Below are 14,247 nucleotides of genomic sequence, written 5' to 3'. Positions count from 1 at the left end.
CAGGCAGCAGATACATGAGAACACCAGCACCTGCAAGTTCCCCACCAAGTTGCTCATCATTCCGACTTGGAAATATAATCTCCGCTTCTTCACTGTAGCTGGGTCAAAACTCCTGGAACTCCCTCACTAGTGACATTATGGCACCACCTACAGCACGTGGACTATAGCAGTTCAAGGAGGCAGCTCACCCCAGTTCCTTCTCAAGGGCAAATCGAGATGGGCAATAAAAGCTGACCTACACAGTGATGCCCACATCCCAGGAATGAATTTTTTTTTAAAAAAGACAAGCCGTGATCTTATTGAATGGTTGAGTTGGGTGACCGTGCAGAGTGGCTGACTCCTGCTCTTATTTCTTATGTTCAGATCGAAACATTGATTCTTTACAACAGGCAAGATGGACTCTGCTTGAATCATTCTTGCGGCTTTATTAGGGAGTGAATGTACAGTAGCTACGTTTGCCAATGGTACAAGCATAGGTCGGAAAGTCAGTTATCAAGAGGGTTTTCAAAGGGACAGAGATTGGTTAAACGAGTGGGCAAAACTTTGGCTGATAAAGTACACTCTCATTTCTCATAATGGGTGGATTTGCTACTTGTGGATCCATATACACTCAAGGTCAACCCCATATCCAGTTATTTTTTCTTCTTCCTAATTCACAGGTCCTCATAAAACACTCAGCCTTTTGTGGGAAATTCCTTTACATTATCTGCAGGAGGTCTGTGCCCCCATCTCCTGCAGACAGCAAGGATTTGGTCTGTAACCTGATGGTAAATGTAAGCTAGCTTTCCCTTTGGCAGAAGGAATGAAAAGAAAAGCACAGTGACACATGGAATTGGAGAGGGTTTATAAACACCATGCACTATAGGAATCCAGATGTCCTTGTACATAAATCACATAAAGTTACTTTGTGGGTACAGCAGATTTTAGGACAGCAAATGACACTGTCTCACTTATGATAGGGAGAATGGATTATAAAAATAGTGAAGTTTTACTGAAGCTGTACAAAGTTTTGAGAGACCACATGAGTTTTGGTCTTTTTTGTTTACTTTTTAGAAGAAGTTTAACTGCTTTAGAGGTGGTTCAGAAAAGGTTCATGTGATGTTTTCCTGGGATGAGGGATTTGTCTTAGAGTCATAGAAATGTACAGCACGGAAACAGACTCTTGGTCCAACTCATTCATGTCTTCCAGATATCCTAACCTAATCTAGTCCCATTTACCAGCACTTGGTTCATATCCCTTCAAACCCTTCTTATTCACATACCCATCCAGATGCCTTTTAAATGCTGTAATTGTACCAGTCTCCACCACTTCTTCTGGCAGCTCATTCCATACATGCCTGATTAACTTGGCATCTCCTATCGTCCCTTCATGAGGAAAGAGCTTGACTCCTGTGTCCTTGGTTCCCCTGGTCACCAAGGATTGGGATTGCGAATTGAACTGGGAGCGTTTACCAAGAGCAGGTTCGACAGGAGCTTGCACATTCTCCCCATGTCCGCGTGGGTTTCTTCCGGGTACTCCAGTTTCCTCCCACAGTCACAAAGGTGTGCAGGTTAAATGAACCAGCCATGCTAAATTGAGTATAGTGTCCAGGGGTGTGTAGACTAGGTGCATTAGTCAGGGGTAAATATAGGGTAGGGGAATGGGTCTGGGTGAGTTAATGTTTGGAGGGTCGGTGTGGACTTGTTGGGCCAAAGGGCCTGTTTCCACACTGTAGGGATTTTAATTCTAATACAAGTGTATGCCTGACGCAATGAGGAATTTAGTTCTGAGGCTCTCGTGCAGAGGGTGATTAATAGGCAACATTTCCAGAATCTACCTCCGATGATTCACAGTTCCAAGAATCTTGTAAAGGGTATTCAGAAATGCAATGATGTGTGTGTATTTGTGTCTGGGTGTTGTAGCCTAAGCTTCCTTATGGCTGATCAACTGGGCAGATGCACACCTCTTATAACTTGTTGCAACAGGCAGGTGCCTCGTGTTTTGAAATATTAGAATTTCACTGCAGTAGAAAGGTTGTTCTTTGGTAGCAGACTCTGTCATGCAGTTCGTTGCTTCCGATAGGTGCTTTTGATGAAACGATTTCATCTCCTGCAGCTCCTCTCAATTCCACAGATGTTTGAAATTCCCATTGGCTGAAGTGAGCTCTGATAACTACAAATACAACTCTCTTTCCCCCCCCGGTTTTCTCCTCTGTAGGCAAAGATAGACTGACTGCTTGCTCTTTGAAATAGATTTTCAGAATATTGATGAGTTTCTTACTGAGTGCACAGAACAGACCCTCTGTTTCAGCACATTTTCTGAAGACCCTCTTGCTTCAGTGACTGGGCCTGCCTGATTGACCTGCATTGAATGGAAATTCTGGGTACAAGAGTGTGTTTTCTTGCCAAATTTCCCTCTCCTGTTCTTTGTGCACACTGAACAAAACAAGGGATTGATAGCTTATTGTCAATCCAGAGCTTTCATTACAAAGCTCATATGTTGGGTTCAGAGGCCATATTTTCACTAATATGGTCACCACTACCTTATTTCTTAGAGTAGGCACCTTAAGTTCCGGATATCAGTTTTGTCTCAAGAAATATTGAGCTTGTGTTTGGAATCTTGATCTGACAGTTTCAGAGCAGCAGCTCATTTTCAAAATAAAAACAAATTGGCTCGGAAAGTTTTATCTTAGCAACTTCGATAATTTGTCAAATGTCTCAAAGCCGTTTGCAGAATCTATATTGTTTTATAGACACAAAAGGAGCCATTTTATGAACGATAAGGTCCCACGAACAGCATTGAGGTTATTGAGCAGTTGAAAGGTTTACATAGTGTTGGTGAACTGAGGACTGTTAGCTATCAATGTTGATGGGAGATGAAGTTGGGTGGCAGGGAGAGGAAGAATGAGTTTTCTCAGAAAATGTTGACACCACGCACAGCGAGAAAATGGAGCCTTGACTTTATGGTCCCATTTAAAGTGTGGAGTTAAACAAATTTAACTTCAATCATGTGCACTTGAGTTTGGTATCAAAACTTGGTTTCTGCCTGGCTTCCTTTTCTTTCCTCTTGGCTTACTGTGCCCTTGTTTAGGAGAGCCTGGTTATTTCCAATGGCTGGTTTGTGATGCCAAATATGTCAACAGTGTGAGTTCAATTCCCACACTAATTGGGGCTACCATGATGGACTTCTCAACCTCTCCCCTCACCCGAGGTGTGGTGACCCTCAGGTTAAATCACCACCAGTCTCTCTCTGTGCCTCTTTCTCTCTGTCTCTCTGTCTCTGTCTCTCTGTCTGTCTCTCTCTCTCTTTCTCTCTCTCTCTCTCTCTGTCTCTCTGTCTCTGTCTCTCTGTGTGTGTCTCAATCTCTCTGTGTGGGTGTGTCTCTCTCTGTCTCTCTCTCTCTTTCTCTCAAATGAGAGAATGACTTTATTTTCTGGTAAGATTATGGCTGCATTATGTTAATGTCTTCTCCCAAATAAGACTGCCTACAGAGCAGAATAGGATTTAAAGAGATGAAGATGGAGCTTGTAGTGTATTGGTCTGAACACTTCTGCACAAAAGCCCAGAGTGATGTTGCACTGCTGTTGTAAGGGAGGTGTTATCTTTCGATGAGATGCTGAACCAAGGTCTAATGTCTTCTCTGGGGTGTATGTAAATGAACCTAAAGAGAAGTAGGCAAGTTATCCTCAAGATTCTGATGAAAATTTAAGAACTCGGTCCACATAACTAAAAACAGATATTCTGATCACCATGCCATTGGTATTGTGGGATGTTGCTATGTGTGTATTAGCTCCAGTATTTCTTACAACAGTGTTAACAATCCGCATCCATGAACATCAGCTAGCCACAAAACGACACGACCAGCTATCTCTAGTAGCCATACACTCAGACAACCAGCAACATGAATTTGACTGGGAAAACACCACTATCATAGGACAAGCCAGACAGAGAACAGCCAGAGAATTCCTAGAAGCATGGCATTCATCCCCAAACTCCATCAACAGACACATTGACCTGGACACCATATACAAACCACTACAGCTGAAACTGACACCCGGAAACGGCAAGAACATCCATCAACAGACACGTCGACCTGGACCCCACATACAAATCACTGCAGCTGAAACTGACACCCGGAAGCGGCAAGAACAAACCAATATAAATACCGGAAGAAACATCAAAGCAGCGCTTCACACGAGGCTCCAACAACACTGATGTTCCCTAGCCAGGGAACAAAACGTTTGCAGCAAAAACTTCCAGCTCGGCGAGCAGAACCACAACAACGGATACCCGAGCTACAAATCTTCAATCAGATTTTAGAAATATATCGCCATTCCTTCACTGTCGCTGGTCAAAATCCTGGAATTCCATTCCTAAAGACCTACAGTACATGGACTGCAGTGGTTCAAGAAGACAACTCACCACCACTTTCTCAACGGCAACTAGGGATGGGCGATAAATTCTGGCCAAATCTGGCCATTGAATAAAAAAATAGGGAATTGAATTGGAGATGTTGGGGCAGTTTTCAGGAAATCTCATTGTTTTCTCATTATGAGGAGCATGGATAGGGTAATTAGGCAAAGTCTTTTCCCTGGGGTTGGGGAGTCCAGAACTAGAGGGCATAGGTTTAAGGTGAGAGGGGAAAGATATAAAAGAAACCTAAGGGGCAACATTTTCAGAGAGATGCCAGAGGAAGTGGTGGAGGCTGGGACAATTGCCACATTTAAGAGGCATTTGGATGGGTATATGAATAGGAAGGGTTTGGAGGGACATGGGCTGGGTGCTGGCAGGTGGGACTAGATTGCATTGGGATATCTGGTCGACATGGACGGGTTGGATCGAAGGATCTGTTTCCATGCTGTACATCTCTATAAGTCTATGACTTGGTGGGACCCTGGTCAAGGGTAAGCTCCATTTTTTTTTGCAAGCTCTGAGTGACCATTGCCCTCAGTGTTCTTGAATTTCTCTGCCCCAGGAAACAAGTTCCCAGCTCTGTTCAGAGCACTCCTCCACTTGGCATTGGAGGCAGTCCAGAGAAGGTTTGCTAGCCTGATACTGGGTATGGCTGGATAGTCTTATGAGGAGACATTGGGTACAATGGGCCTGTATATGTTGGAGCTTAGAAACATGAAAGGTGATCTTCTTGAAACTTGCAAGATTATTCATCAGTCGAAAAGTGTGGCGCTGAAAAAGCATAGCAGGTCAGGTAGCAATCGATGAGCAGGAGAGTTGACGTTTAAACTCTGATCTCCAGCATCTGCAGTCCTCACTTTCTCTCAAGATTGTTCATCAACTTGACAGGTTAGATGGATTAGGAGAAAATGAGCACTGCAGATGCTGGAGATCAGAGTCGAGAGTGTGGTGCTGGAAAAGCACAGCAGGTCAGGTAGCATCTGAGGAGCAGGAGATGCATTGGCCAGAGGGAATAACTGCAGAGTGAGGGGTTGCCCATTTAAGACTGAGATGAGGAAAAACTTCTTCTCCGAGGAATCTGAGGAATTTGTTACCATGGAGGCCTGGAGGACCCAGGTCATTAAATCTATTCAAGGCTGAAACAGACACATTTTTATAGAGTAAGAGAATTGAGGGGTCTGAGGAATAGGCAGGAGAATGGCATTGAGGATTATCAGATCAAGCTTGATCTCATTGACTAGCAGAGCTGACTTAATGGGCTGAATGGCCTATTTCTGCTCCTGCATCTTAGTGTTAAGGGAATAGTCCTGTTTGAAATCTCAATTTTTCCCTTTTGCCTTAACTGCAGAGCTCGGTATTTGCTTGATCATTATGATGATACCAGTGGGACAGTTCCGTTTCCCACACACATTGCTTTTATTAGCTCTGTGAGGGAGGTTGCTAATTATTGTGGTTTGGGCCCTTCCTTCACTCACGACTGGTTTTAATGCAGGCTAATTCCATGTGGTACGTTTGCAGCGTTAGCGGACAGAATTGTGATTCCCACACTCCAGCCTGAGTTTGGTCCATTCCCATCCAATCTGTCAGCCATCACTGGCAGTGTGCTTGTGTGTCTCCTGTCAGAACTCATTTTCAATCTGATCATGACGTCAAAAAACAGTTGGAGCCACTGGATACTGCAAAGGCTGTGAACCCTGACAACATTCCGGCAATAGTACTGAAGACTTGTGTTCCAGAATTTGCTGTTCCCCTTGCCAAGTGCAGAGGAGGAGAAAGTAAGGTCTGCAAGTGCTGGAGGTCAGAATCCAAGAGTGTAGTGCTGGAAAAGCACAGTTGGTCAGGCAGCATCCGAGAAGCAGGAGAGTCGTCATTTCGAGTATTCCTAACGAAGGGCTTATGCCTGAAACGTCAATTCTCCTGCTCCTCAGATGCTGCCTGACCGGCTGTGCTTTTCCAGCACCACACGCTTCATCTCTTCCAGTGCAGTTACAACACCGGCATCTATCCAACAATTGGAAAATTTGCCCAGGTATGTCCTGAACACAAAAAGCAAGGCAAATCCTGCCCGAACAATTTTCATTGTCCGTGGAATGAGCGTAACTTGGTTGTCTGAGAACTTGCGACTGCTTCTGTTGGCACCTAATGGGCACTTGATTCACCTGGCTGAAAAATGTCTGAATTATGGTCACCCACATTCACTCCTCAGCCACATGTTCAGCTGCCCAGAGTGACCACACACACACCAAGGCTGGAATCGTTGTCTTGGTAACCTCCAGCCAGCTGGGCTGTCTTACACAAAGTATTAAAGCATCCTACCATTCTCGAGAAATCTAAAAGCCTTGTGCAATGGCTGTCCTACTTCAGTGATGTGGAGTCTGATTTTCACTTTGATCTCTTTTGTAAATGGGTTCGGTGCTGTTCGGTTGCTATGCAAACTGGCATTGTGGTGGTGCTTTTGAATTTGTAATGGTAATTGCCAAAATAACTATTGGCATCCCAATTTTTTTTCTTACATTTTCCAGTGTGAGAGGGCAAATCTGGGTCACTTACCATTCACACTTTCTCCTGGCTGCTGGAATTAACTGCAATGGATGTTTTTGTTTTCTTGAAACATTTGATTTTGATTCCTTACCAAGTTTTTGTGTGTTGACCCAGGTCCCTTGCAGTCTTCAGTTAGAGTCAAACCCTGATCCAGGGGGGTTAAGTTTCAGTCTGAGTTACGTTCTTGAGTGCAGCACTAACAGAGTGCTGCACTGTTAGAGGTTCCTTGGTTGGATGGAATGACCTTCGAGTGGTTATTCAAGATCCTACAGCCGCCCTCACAGGAAGATGAATGGTGTGTTGCGTTAGTTGTAGAGGCATTAACGTAGATGAGTGGAGAGAGAGATCATACTACAATTATACAGCACATTCGTGAGGCCACACCTGGAGAATTGTGTGCAGTTTTGGTCTCCTTACCTCAGATATGGACATACTTGCCCTGGAGGGCTTGCAACAAAAGTTCACCAGCCACTTTCCTGGAATGGCTTTATCACATTCCTGGAGGAATTAAGTAGACTTTAAACTGAAGGGAACTATGGAATTAATGAGACACGATCTAGCTGAAACATTTAAAGGGACCTGACAAAGTAGACAATGTTTCCTTGTCTGCAGAATGGAGACCATTAGGTCACATTCTCAAAATAAGGGGTCAGCTACTTTGGAGAGTAGAGGAGAAATCTTTCCACTAAAAGGGTGGCAAGTTTTTGGAATTTGCAGGTTCAGAGACTGGGAGCTACTCAGTCACCGACTGTAGGCAAAGCATTTATCAATAGAGTTTATATTTCCTACAATATGGCAACAGGCCCTTTGGCCCAACAAGTCCACACCAACCCTCCGAAGAGCAACCCAGCCACACCCATTCCCCCACCCTGTATTTACCCCTAACTAATGCACCTAACACTATGGGCAATTTAGCATGGCCAATTCACCTAACCTGCACATCTTTGGACTGTGGGAGGAAACCGGAGCAAACCCACACAGACACAGGGAGAATGTCCAAACTTCACACAGACAGTCACTCGAGACAGGAATTGAACCCAGGTCCCTGGCGCTGTGAGAACCACCGAGCCACCGTGCTGCCCCAATTCTGAAGCATTACATAGGTTAATGGAGTGGGACCATGGAGTTGAGGTGGAGGTAATCTTGTTGATTGAAGAAGCAGGCTTCCTTAGCAACCATTTGTTCCTCCACTGACATTACTGAAGCAGATTCATGTTGGTTTATCTAACTGCTGCTTACAGGGCGACTGTGAGGCACTTAGCTGCTCATTTCTTTAACCACTCCAGCTTAGTCCTTCACTATCTGTGAGGTCCTGATGAAGGCTTTAATATGGAATCTTAATGTGTTAAGTCATCAATTAACAATTGTTTATGAAAATTGGATGAGTGAGGGGTTTTGCAGCCAAATGTCTCTCCAGTTTTTTTTAGAAACAGCCCAGCATTGGCAACAGCAGCCTGCATTTATATAGCACCATTTTTTTTTAAACAGAGCAAGCCATCCAAGGCACATCGCAAGCGACTGTCAGGCGAATGTTCATACCAAGCCACCCAAGAAGATACTGGAACAAGCAAAAGGGGTTCTGAGGTTTTAAAGCAAAGGGAGAGGCATGGGGAGGATCCACAGGCAGAAGTGATTCTCAAGATCTCCATAGAGCCGAAACTGTGGGGGAAGCTTTCAAAATGGAGCTTTAATTATTAAAAAGGGGACTGGGCTTTCGGTGTGTCGAGGAGTTGCAATTTCTGTAGTTCCGTAATCCTGAATACTCACCGAGATGTTATGAAGCAATGAAAGAGTTAATGGTTGACTTCAATTCTGTGATTACTGTTGAGTCACACAAGAGCTTAAATTAAAACTCGCATTAACTCGATCACAGATTAAATCCAGTCCAGTGGACAAAGAAATCTGTTGAAAGGAAACAAGATATGATGAAATCCAAACAGGAGGCTTTGGAACGGGAAGGAAAGAGAGATAAACCTGCTCCCTGAAAGCAGGAATGACGGAACAAACAGTATGCTATTGTCCTCTTGTCACATTTCCCTTTTTGTTTGATTCCTTTTGTCTTGAGGCCCATTGTTGCACTTCCTCTCGTCCCCAGTTCACTCCATTCTCTTTCCATTACAAAACACATTCTGTTGTTTCACTACCTTTTTTGTTTGGAGCTGCCCTAACCGCCACTTCACCGAGAGCTGTTTGACTTGTAGGTGGAATTATTTGAGTTACTTTTTGTTTGCAGCAAATATTACAGTCGCCAGAAATCTCTCTGCGTGTCCATTTTCCACGCAGTGCTCCTGATTTCCCACTGCTCCCCACCCCCGACTCTCCACGCACCATTCATTCTGGGTGAATCACGTGGGCTCTCTCTCTCTCTTATCTGTGAAGAGATGAATCCAATATTCGCTTTTGTTGAGTGCAGAATGGGCTTGTGTGTTCCTGACAAAAAATCCATTTTGTTCTCGGTCTGCTGGACAGCTACTCGCTTACAGAAAACCTCGTCTCCGAGAGATTTGTGGCGATGCCTGTGGATTCGGAGAAAGAAGCATTTTCTTGCCTTAGCTGTTAGGGTTTGTAGAGATTTCGAGGCAAGTGTCCTTGGTGCACCACTTTGGAGACAGTTGTTCCTAATGCATGGGGTGAACTCCTTAAATTAAAGCCCTTTTTCTCCCCTCTCTGTTCTCATGGTTAGACATGTGATAGCTCCCTGCTCCCACCTCCTCAGATTCCATCACTTGTTTAACTTTTCATTACTTTCTTTTGCAGGGGGTTGAGCTTTGATTTAAAAGTGAACGCGTGTTAAATTTTCTACTTTTACTCTGTTCTCGCCCACCCATCCATGCCTCACAGAATGTCCACACGGCAGCTGGCTTCTTGTTGTATGGACGTGAATGGTGACGTAATCATGGTCCACGACCAGGTGAAAGTGGAGGAGGTGGAGGAGGAACGGAGTGGTTACGGGTCGCTCAGTATGTCATTTCCCAGCAATCCTCACTCCGACAAGCTCCCGAGCAAGGCAGCGCCTGGGAGAGAGACCTCGGACTTCGAGAGGTCAGGGGTCGTGAAGCAAACGCATGTAAGTGAGCCTGCGGCTTCTCGTCGAATCCAACTCAGTGACAGGAGTTGACTCCAAGTGAGGTCCATCTTTCCTCACCCGTGAATGAGCATCTGGTAAACGTCCAGAAACCAGAGGGTTTGGTCAGATTCCCATAACTTACAGGCTGTCGCTGATGCATTCATGATCAAAACGAAGAAGCTGAAAGGAGAGACTACATACATACTGCCCAGTCATAGAGATGTACAGCACGGAAACCGACCCTTTGGTCCAACTCATCCAGGCCAACCAGATATCCTAACCTAATCTCATTTCATTTGCCAGTACTTGGGGCCAATATCTCTCTAAACCCTTCCATTCATATACCCATCCAGATGTGGTTCAAATGTTGTCATTATACCAGTCTCCACCACTTCCTCTGCCAGCCTATTCAGCCTCTCCCTATAGCTCAAATCGTTCAACCCTGGCAACATCCTTGTTAATCTTTTCTGAACTCTTTACAGTTTCACAACATCATCCTTCTGATAGGGAGACCAGAATTGCACGCAATATTCCAAAAGTGACCTAACCAGTGTCCTGTACAGCTGCAACATGACCTCCCAACTCCTGTACTCAATGCTCTGACCAATATTTTTGCTGTCCCACCCAGTACCTCCATATGCTTTGTAATTCCAGAGTCTGTTGAGTGGAGGGACGGGGGCGGGGGGGGGGGGGTGAATCATAAAATCCCCACAGGCCATTGCACCCATCAAATCCACACTAACCCTCTGAAGATCATCCCACCCAGACCCACTCTTCCCACCCTCTCAACCTTATTCCTATTACCCCACATTTCCCATGGCTAACCCACCTAGCCTACACATCACTAAACACTATGGACAATTTAGAATGGCCAATCCACCCTAACCTGCATATCTTTGGACTGTGGGAGAATCTGGAGCAACCGGAGGAAACCCATGCAGACATGGGGAGAATGTGCAAACTCCTCATACTGCTGTGAGGCAGAAGTGCTAGCCACTAATCATTATGCCGTTGTGGCACTGAGTTATTGTGCCACCCTGCCCCAAAATATCTCTTAAAAGTAGAGGCAATGCCATTGGTGGAAATATAAGTTTGCAAAATACACCACTGAAATGGGCCATTCAGCCCAACTGCTTCATGGTACTGTTCATGCTGAAGCAAGTCTGAATTCCATTGAATTGAAGTCAAATCTTCAATTCCATTCTCCCTTAACATATTTGTCAAGTTTGCCCATAATGCCCCTGTAATATTTGACTCACCCATTCCTTGTGGGAGCAAGTTCCACATTTCTCAGTGTTCTGGGCAAAGAGATATCTCCTGAACTGTTTGATTTATTAGTGACATGTTATATTTATGTTCCCTTGTTCTAACATTGGTCATAAGTGGAAACATATCTTGAATTCCTATCAAACCATTCCATATCTTAGAAACCTCTCTGTTGGGTCACTTTTCAGTTTCATTGTTTTCTTAAGACAAAAAGCCCAACATGGCCAATCTTCCTTGCTACCGCTCAGTTCTGGCATCATTCTAAGAAATAATGTTTGCACCATTTCCAGTGTCTTTATGCTCTTCTTACAACATGGAGATTAATGTTCCTCAGAGTACTTAAAGTATATTCCAGAAAAGATTCACATTAAAAAATTGGAGCCACAGAGATGTACAGCACGGAAACAGACCCTTCGGTCCAACCCGTCCATGTCGACCAGATACCCCAACCCAATCTAGTCCCACCTGCCAGCACCCATCCCATATCCCTCCAAACCCTTCCTATTCATATACCATCCTCTGCGTGAAAAAGTTGCCCCTTTAGGTCTCTTTCATATCTTTCCCCTCTCACCCTAAACCTATGCCCTCTAGTTCTGGACTCCCCCACTCCAGGAAATAGACTTCGTCCATTTATCCTATCCATGCCCCTCATGATTTTATAAACCTCTATAAGGTTAGCCATCAGCCTCCGACACTCCAGGGAAAACAGCCCCAGCCTGTTCAGCCTCACTGTAAAGCTCAAATCTTCCAACCCTGACAACATCCTTGTAAGTCTTTTCTGAACCCTTTCAAGTTTCACAACATCTTTCCGATAGGAAGGAGACCAGAATTTCATGCAATATTCCAACAGTGGCCTAACCAATGTCCTGTACAGCTGCAACATGACCTCCCAACTCCTGTACTCAATACTCTGACCAATAAAGGAAAGGTACCAAAAGCGTTCTTCACTATCCTATCGACCTGCAACTCCACCTGCAAGGAGCTATGAAACTGTACTCCAAGGTCTCTTTGTTCAGCAACACTCCCTAGGACCTTACCATTAAGTGTATAAGTCCTGCAAAGATTTGCTTTCCCAAAATGCAGCATCTTGCATTTTTCTGAATTAAACTCAGTCTGCCATGTCTCAGCCCATTGGCCCATCTGATCAAGATCCTGTTGTAATCTGAGTTAACCTTCTTTGCTGTCCACTACACCTTCAATTTTGGTGTCACCTGCAAACTTACTAACTTACTACAAACCTATGCTCACCTCCAAACCATTTATATAAATGATGAAAAAAAGTGGACCCAGCACGATCCTTGTGGTACTCTACTGGTCACAGGCCTCCAGTCTGAAAAATAACCTTCCTCCACCACCTTCTGTCTTCTACCTTTGAGCCAGTTCTGTATCCAAATGACTAGTTCTCCCTGTATTCTGTGATATCTAACCTTACTAACCAGTCTCCCATGGAGGAAATACTGTACATTAGTTGAGCTGCACCAATGGAGAGAAAGCAGGGTAGGCCTTTGAGGTCAATGACATTTCATCACTGTTTACCTTCCTTGTGTACTGTGTCTGATACGTAAAATATCATTATCACTTTATCTCCTGTTGTCTATCACATTCTGGGGAATACCATTGATCAGAACCTCAACAGGATCAACTGCATAAATACAGGGTATAAGAGCAAGTCAGTGACTGAGAATCTTTCACTGAATAACTCTCCTTGTCATTCCCCAAAGGCAATTCACGAGGCACAAGTCAGGAATGTGTTGGAATACTCCCCATTCGACTGGATTGGTGCAGCCCTAACAACACTCGATGTTTCACATGTTCCAGGACAAATGTTTGATTGGCACCCCATCCACCACCTTCAACATTCACTCCCTCCATTAACAATGCATAGTGTCAGCAGTGTCTCCCATCTACAAGATGCATTGCGGCAACTCGCCACTCACTCTTTAACAGTGACTGCATGGGAGAACCACCATCACCTGCAGAGTCTCCTGCAACTACGACCGCATCCTGACAGCTTTGTCACTGCTGCAGGGCCAAAATCCTGGCACCCCTCTCCCCTCCCTAACAACATATTGTGTGCGTGCACCACCGTATGGACTGCATGGTTCAAGAAAGTGCCTCACCACCACCTTTTCAAAGGTGATTAGAGCCCAGCAGTAAATGCTAGTCTAGTCAGCAACACCCCCCATCTCATGAAAGAGTAAAGAAAAATTAGTTTTAGTTTGGTCGATACACTGGAACCATGACTTTGTTGTAAGTTGCCTGAAGATCCTATTTTGTGAATTGTCTTGCTATTTCCTGGATGATTTAGAGATAGCTGAATGAATACGACTTGCCTTGAGAAGGTGTCCATGTATCTTGATATATTAAATTCCCATTCTTTATACCCCCCCAGTCACTTGTAACCTCTCAAGCTTTGTGCATTCCCTGGAAATTGTCCATCAATGTGCATAATGTGAGGCTAGCAGAGAATTTAGGTGGTTGTTTAAAGGAAATTATTTTTTACTGATGAGCAGCTGAAGGTGTTAGTGGATCTTTGACACCCACTTGAATAGGTTTACTGACTCTCTAATGCAATTAATGGGTGATTTAAACAGGCCATGTATTGGGAGGTGATGAAGGTTACAGAAATATATAGAGAGCAAGGTGGGAGAGATTAAATGATAGAATGGTGGCACAAGGCAAAGGAATGAGTCACGTGAAGAGAGATAAATTAATCCATCCTTCCCCACCCCCTTTCACAGAGCTTCCCTTTTGTACTTTCTCACTTCTCCTTTCTCCCCTGCCTCTGTACTTGTTGAAAACCACTTGCAACTCTTATTCCCTTTTGCTCTGACAAAGGTTCATTGACCTGGGATGTTGGGCAGAATGTTATGAAGGCGATGGGGGTGTCAGTTGCAGCTGGAGAGCCAGCGAGACACCCCACCACTCCTCCCACCCCAACACTCCTCCCACCCCAACCTCCACACCCTCTGAAACAAAA

General features: G+C 44.6%; 1 protein-coding gene across 4 annotated transcripts in view; it reads left to right on the top strand.

The window, feature by feature from the left end:
• The window catches only part of LOC132828331 (transcription factor SOX-13-like), a 201,683-nt gene that overhangs the window by 121,732 nt on the left and 65,704 nt on the right, over positions 1 to 14,247 (top strand). For all 4 annotated transcript variants that reach the window (XM_060845347.1, XM_060845344.1, XM_060845345.1 and 1 more), the window contains one exon: positions 9,776 to 10,001. In XM_060845347.1, coding sequence (XP_060701330.1) covers positions 9,777 to 10,001 — 225 coding nt within the window. In that variant the 5' untranslated portion in view covers position 9,776. The remainder of the gene's footprint in view (positions 1 to 9,775; positions 10,002 to 14,247) is intronic.

The sequence above is a fragment of the Hemiscyllium ocellatum genome, chromosome 26 (genome assembly GCF_020745735.1).
Source record: "Hemiscyllium ocellatum isolate sHemOce1 chromosome 26, sHemOce1.pat.X.cur, whole genome shotgun sequence".
NCBI lineage: Eukaryota > Metazoa > Chordata > Chondrichthyes > Orectolobiformes > Hemiscylliidae > Hemiscyllium > Hemiscyllium ocellatum.
Note: the sequence above shows the minus strand (reverse complement) of the source record. Positions and strands in the feature narration are given on the sequence as shown.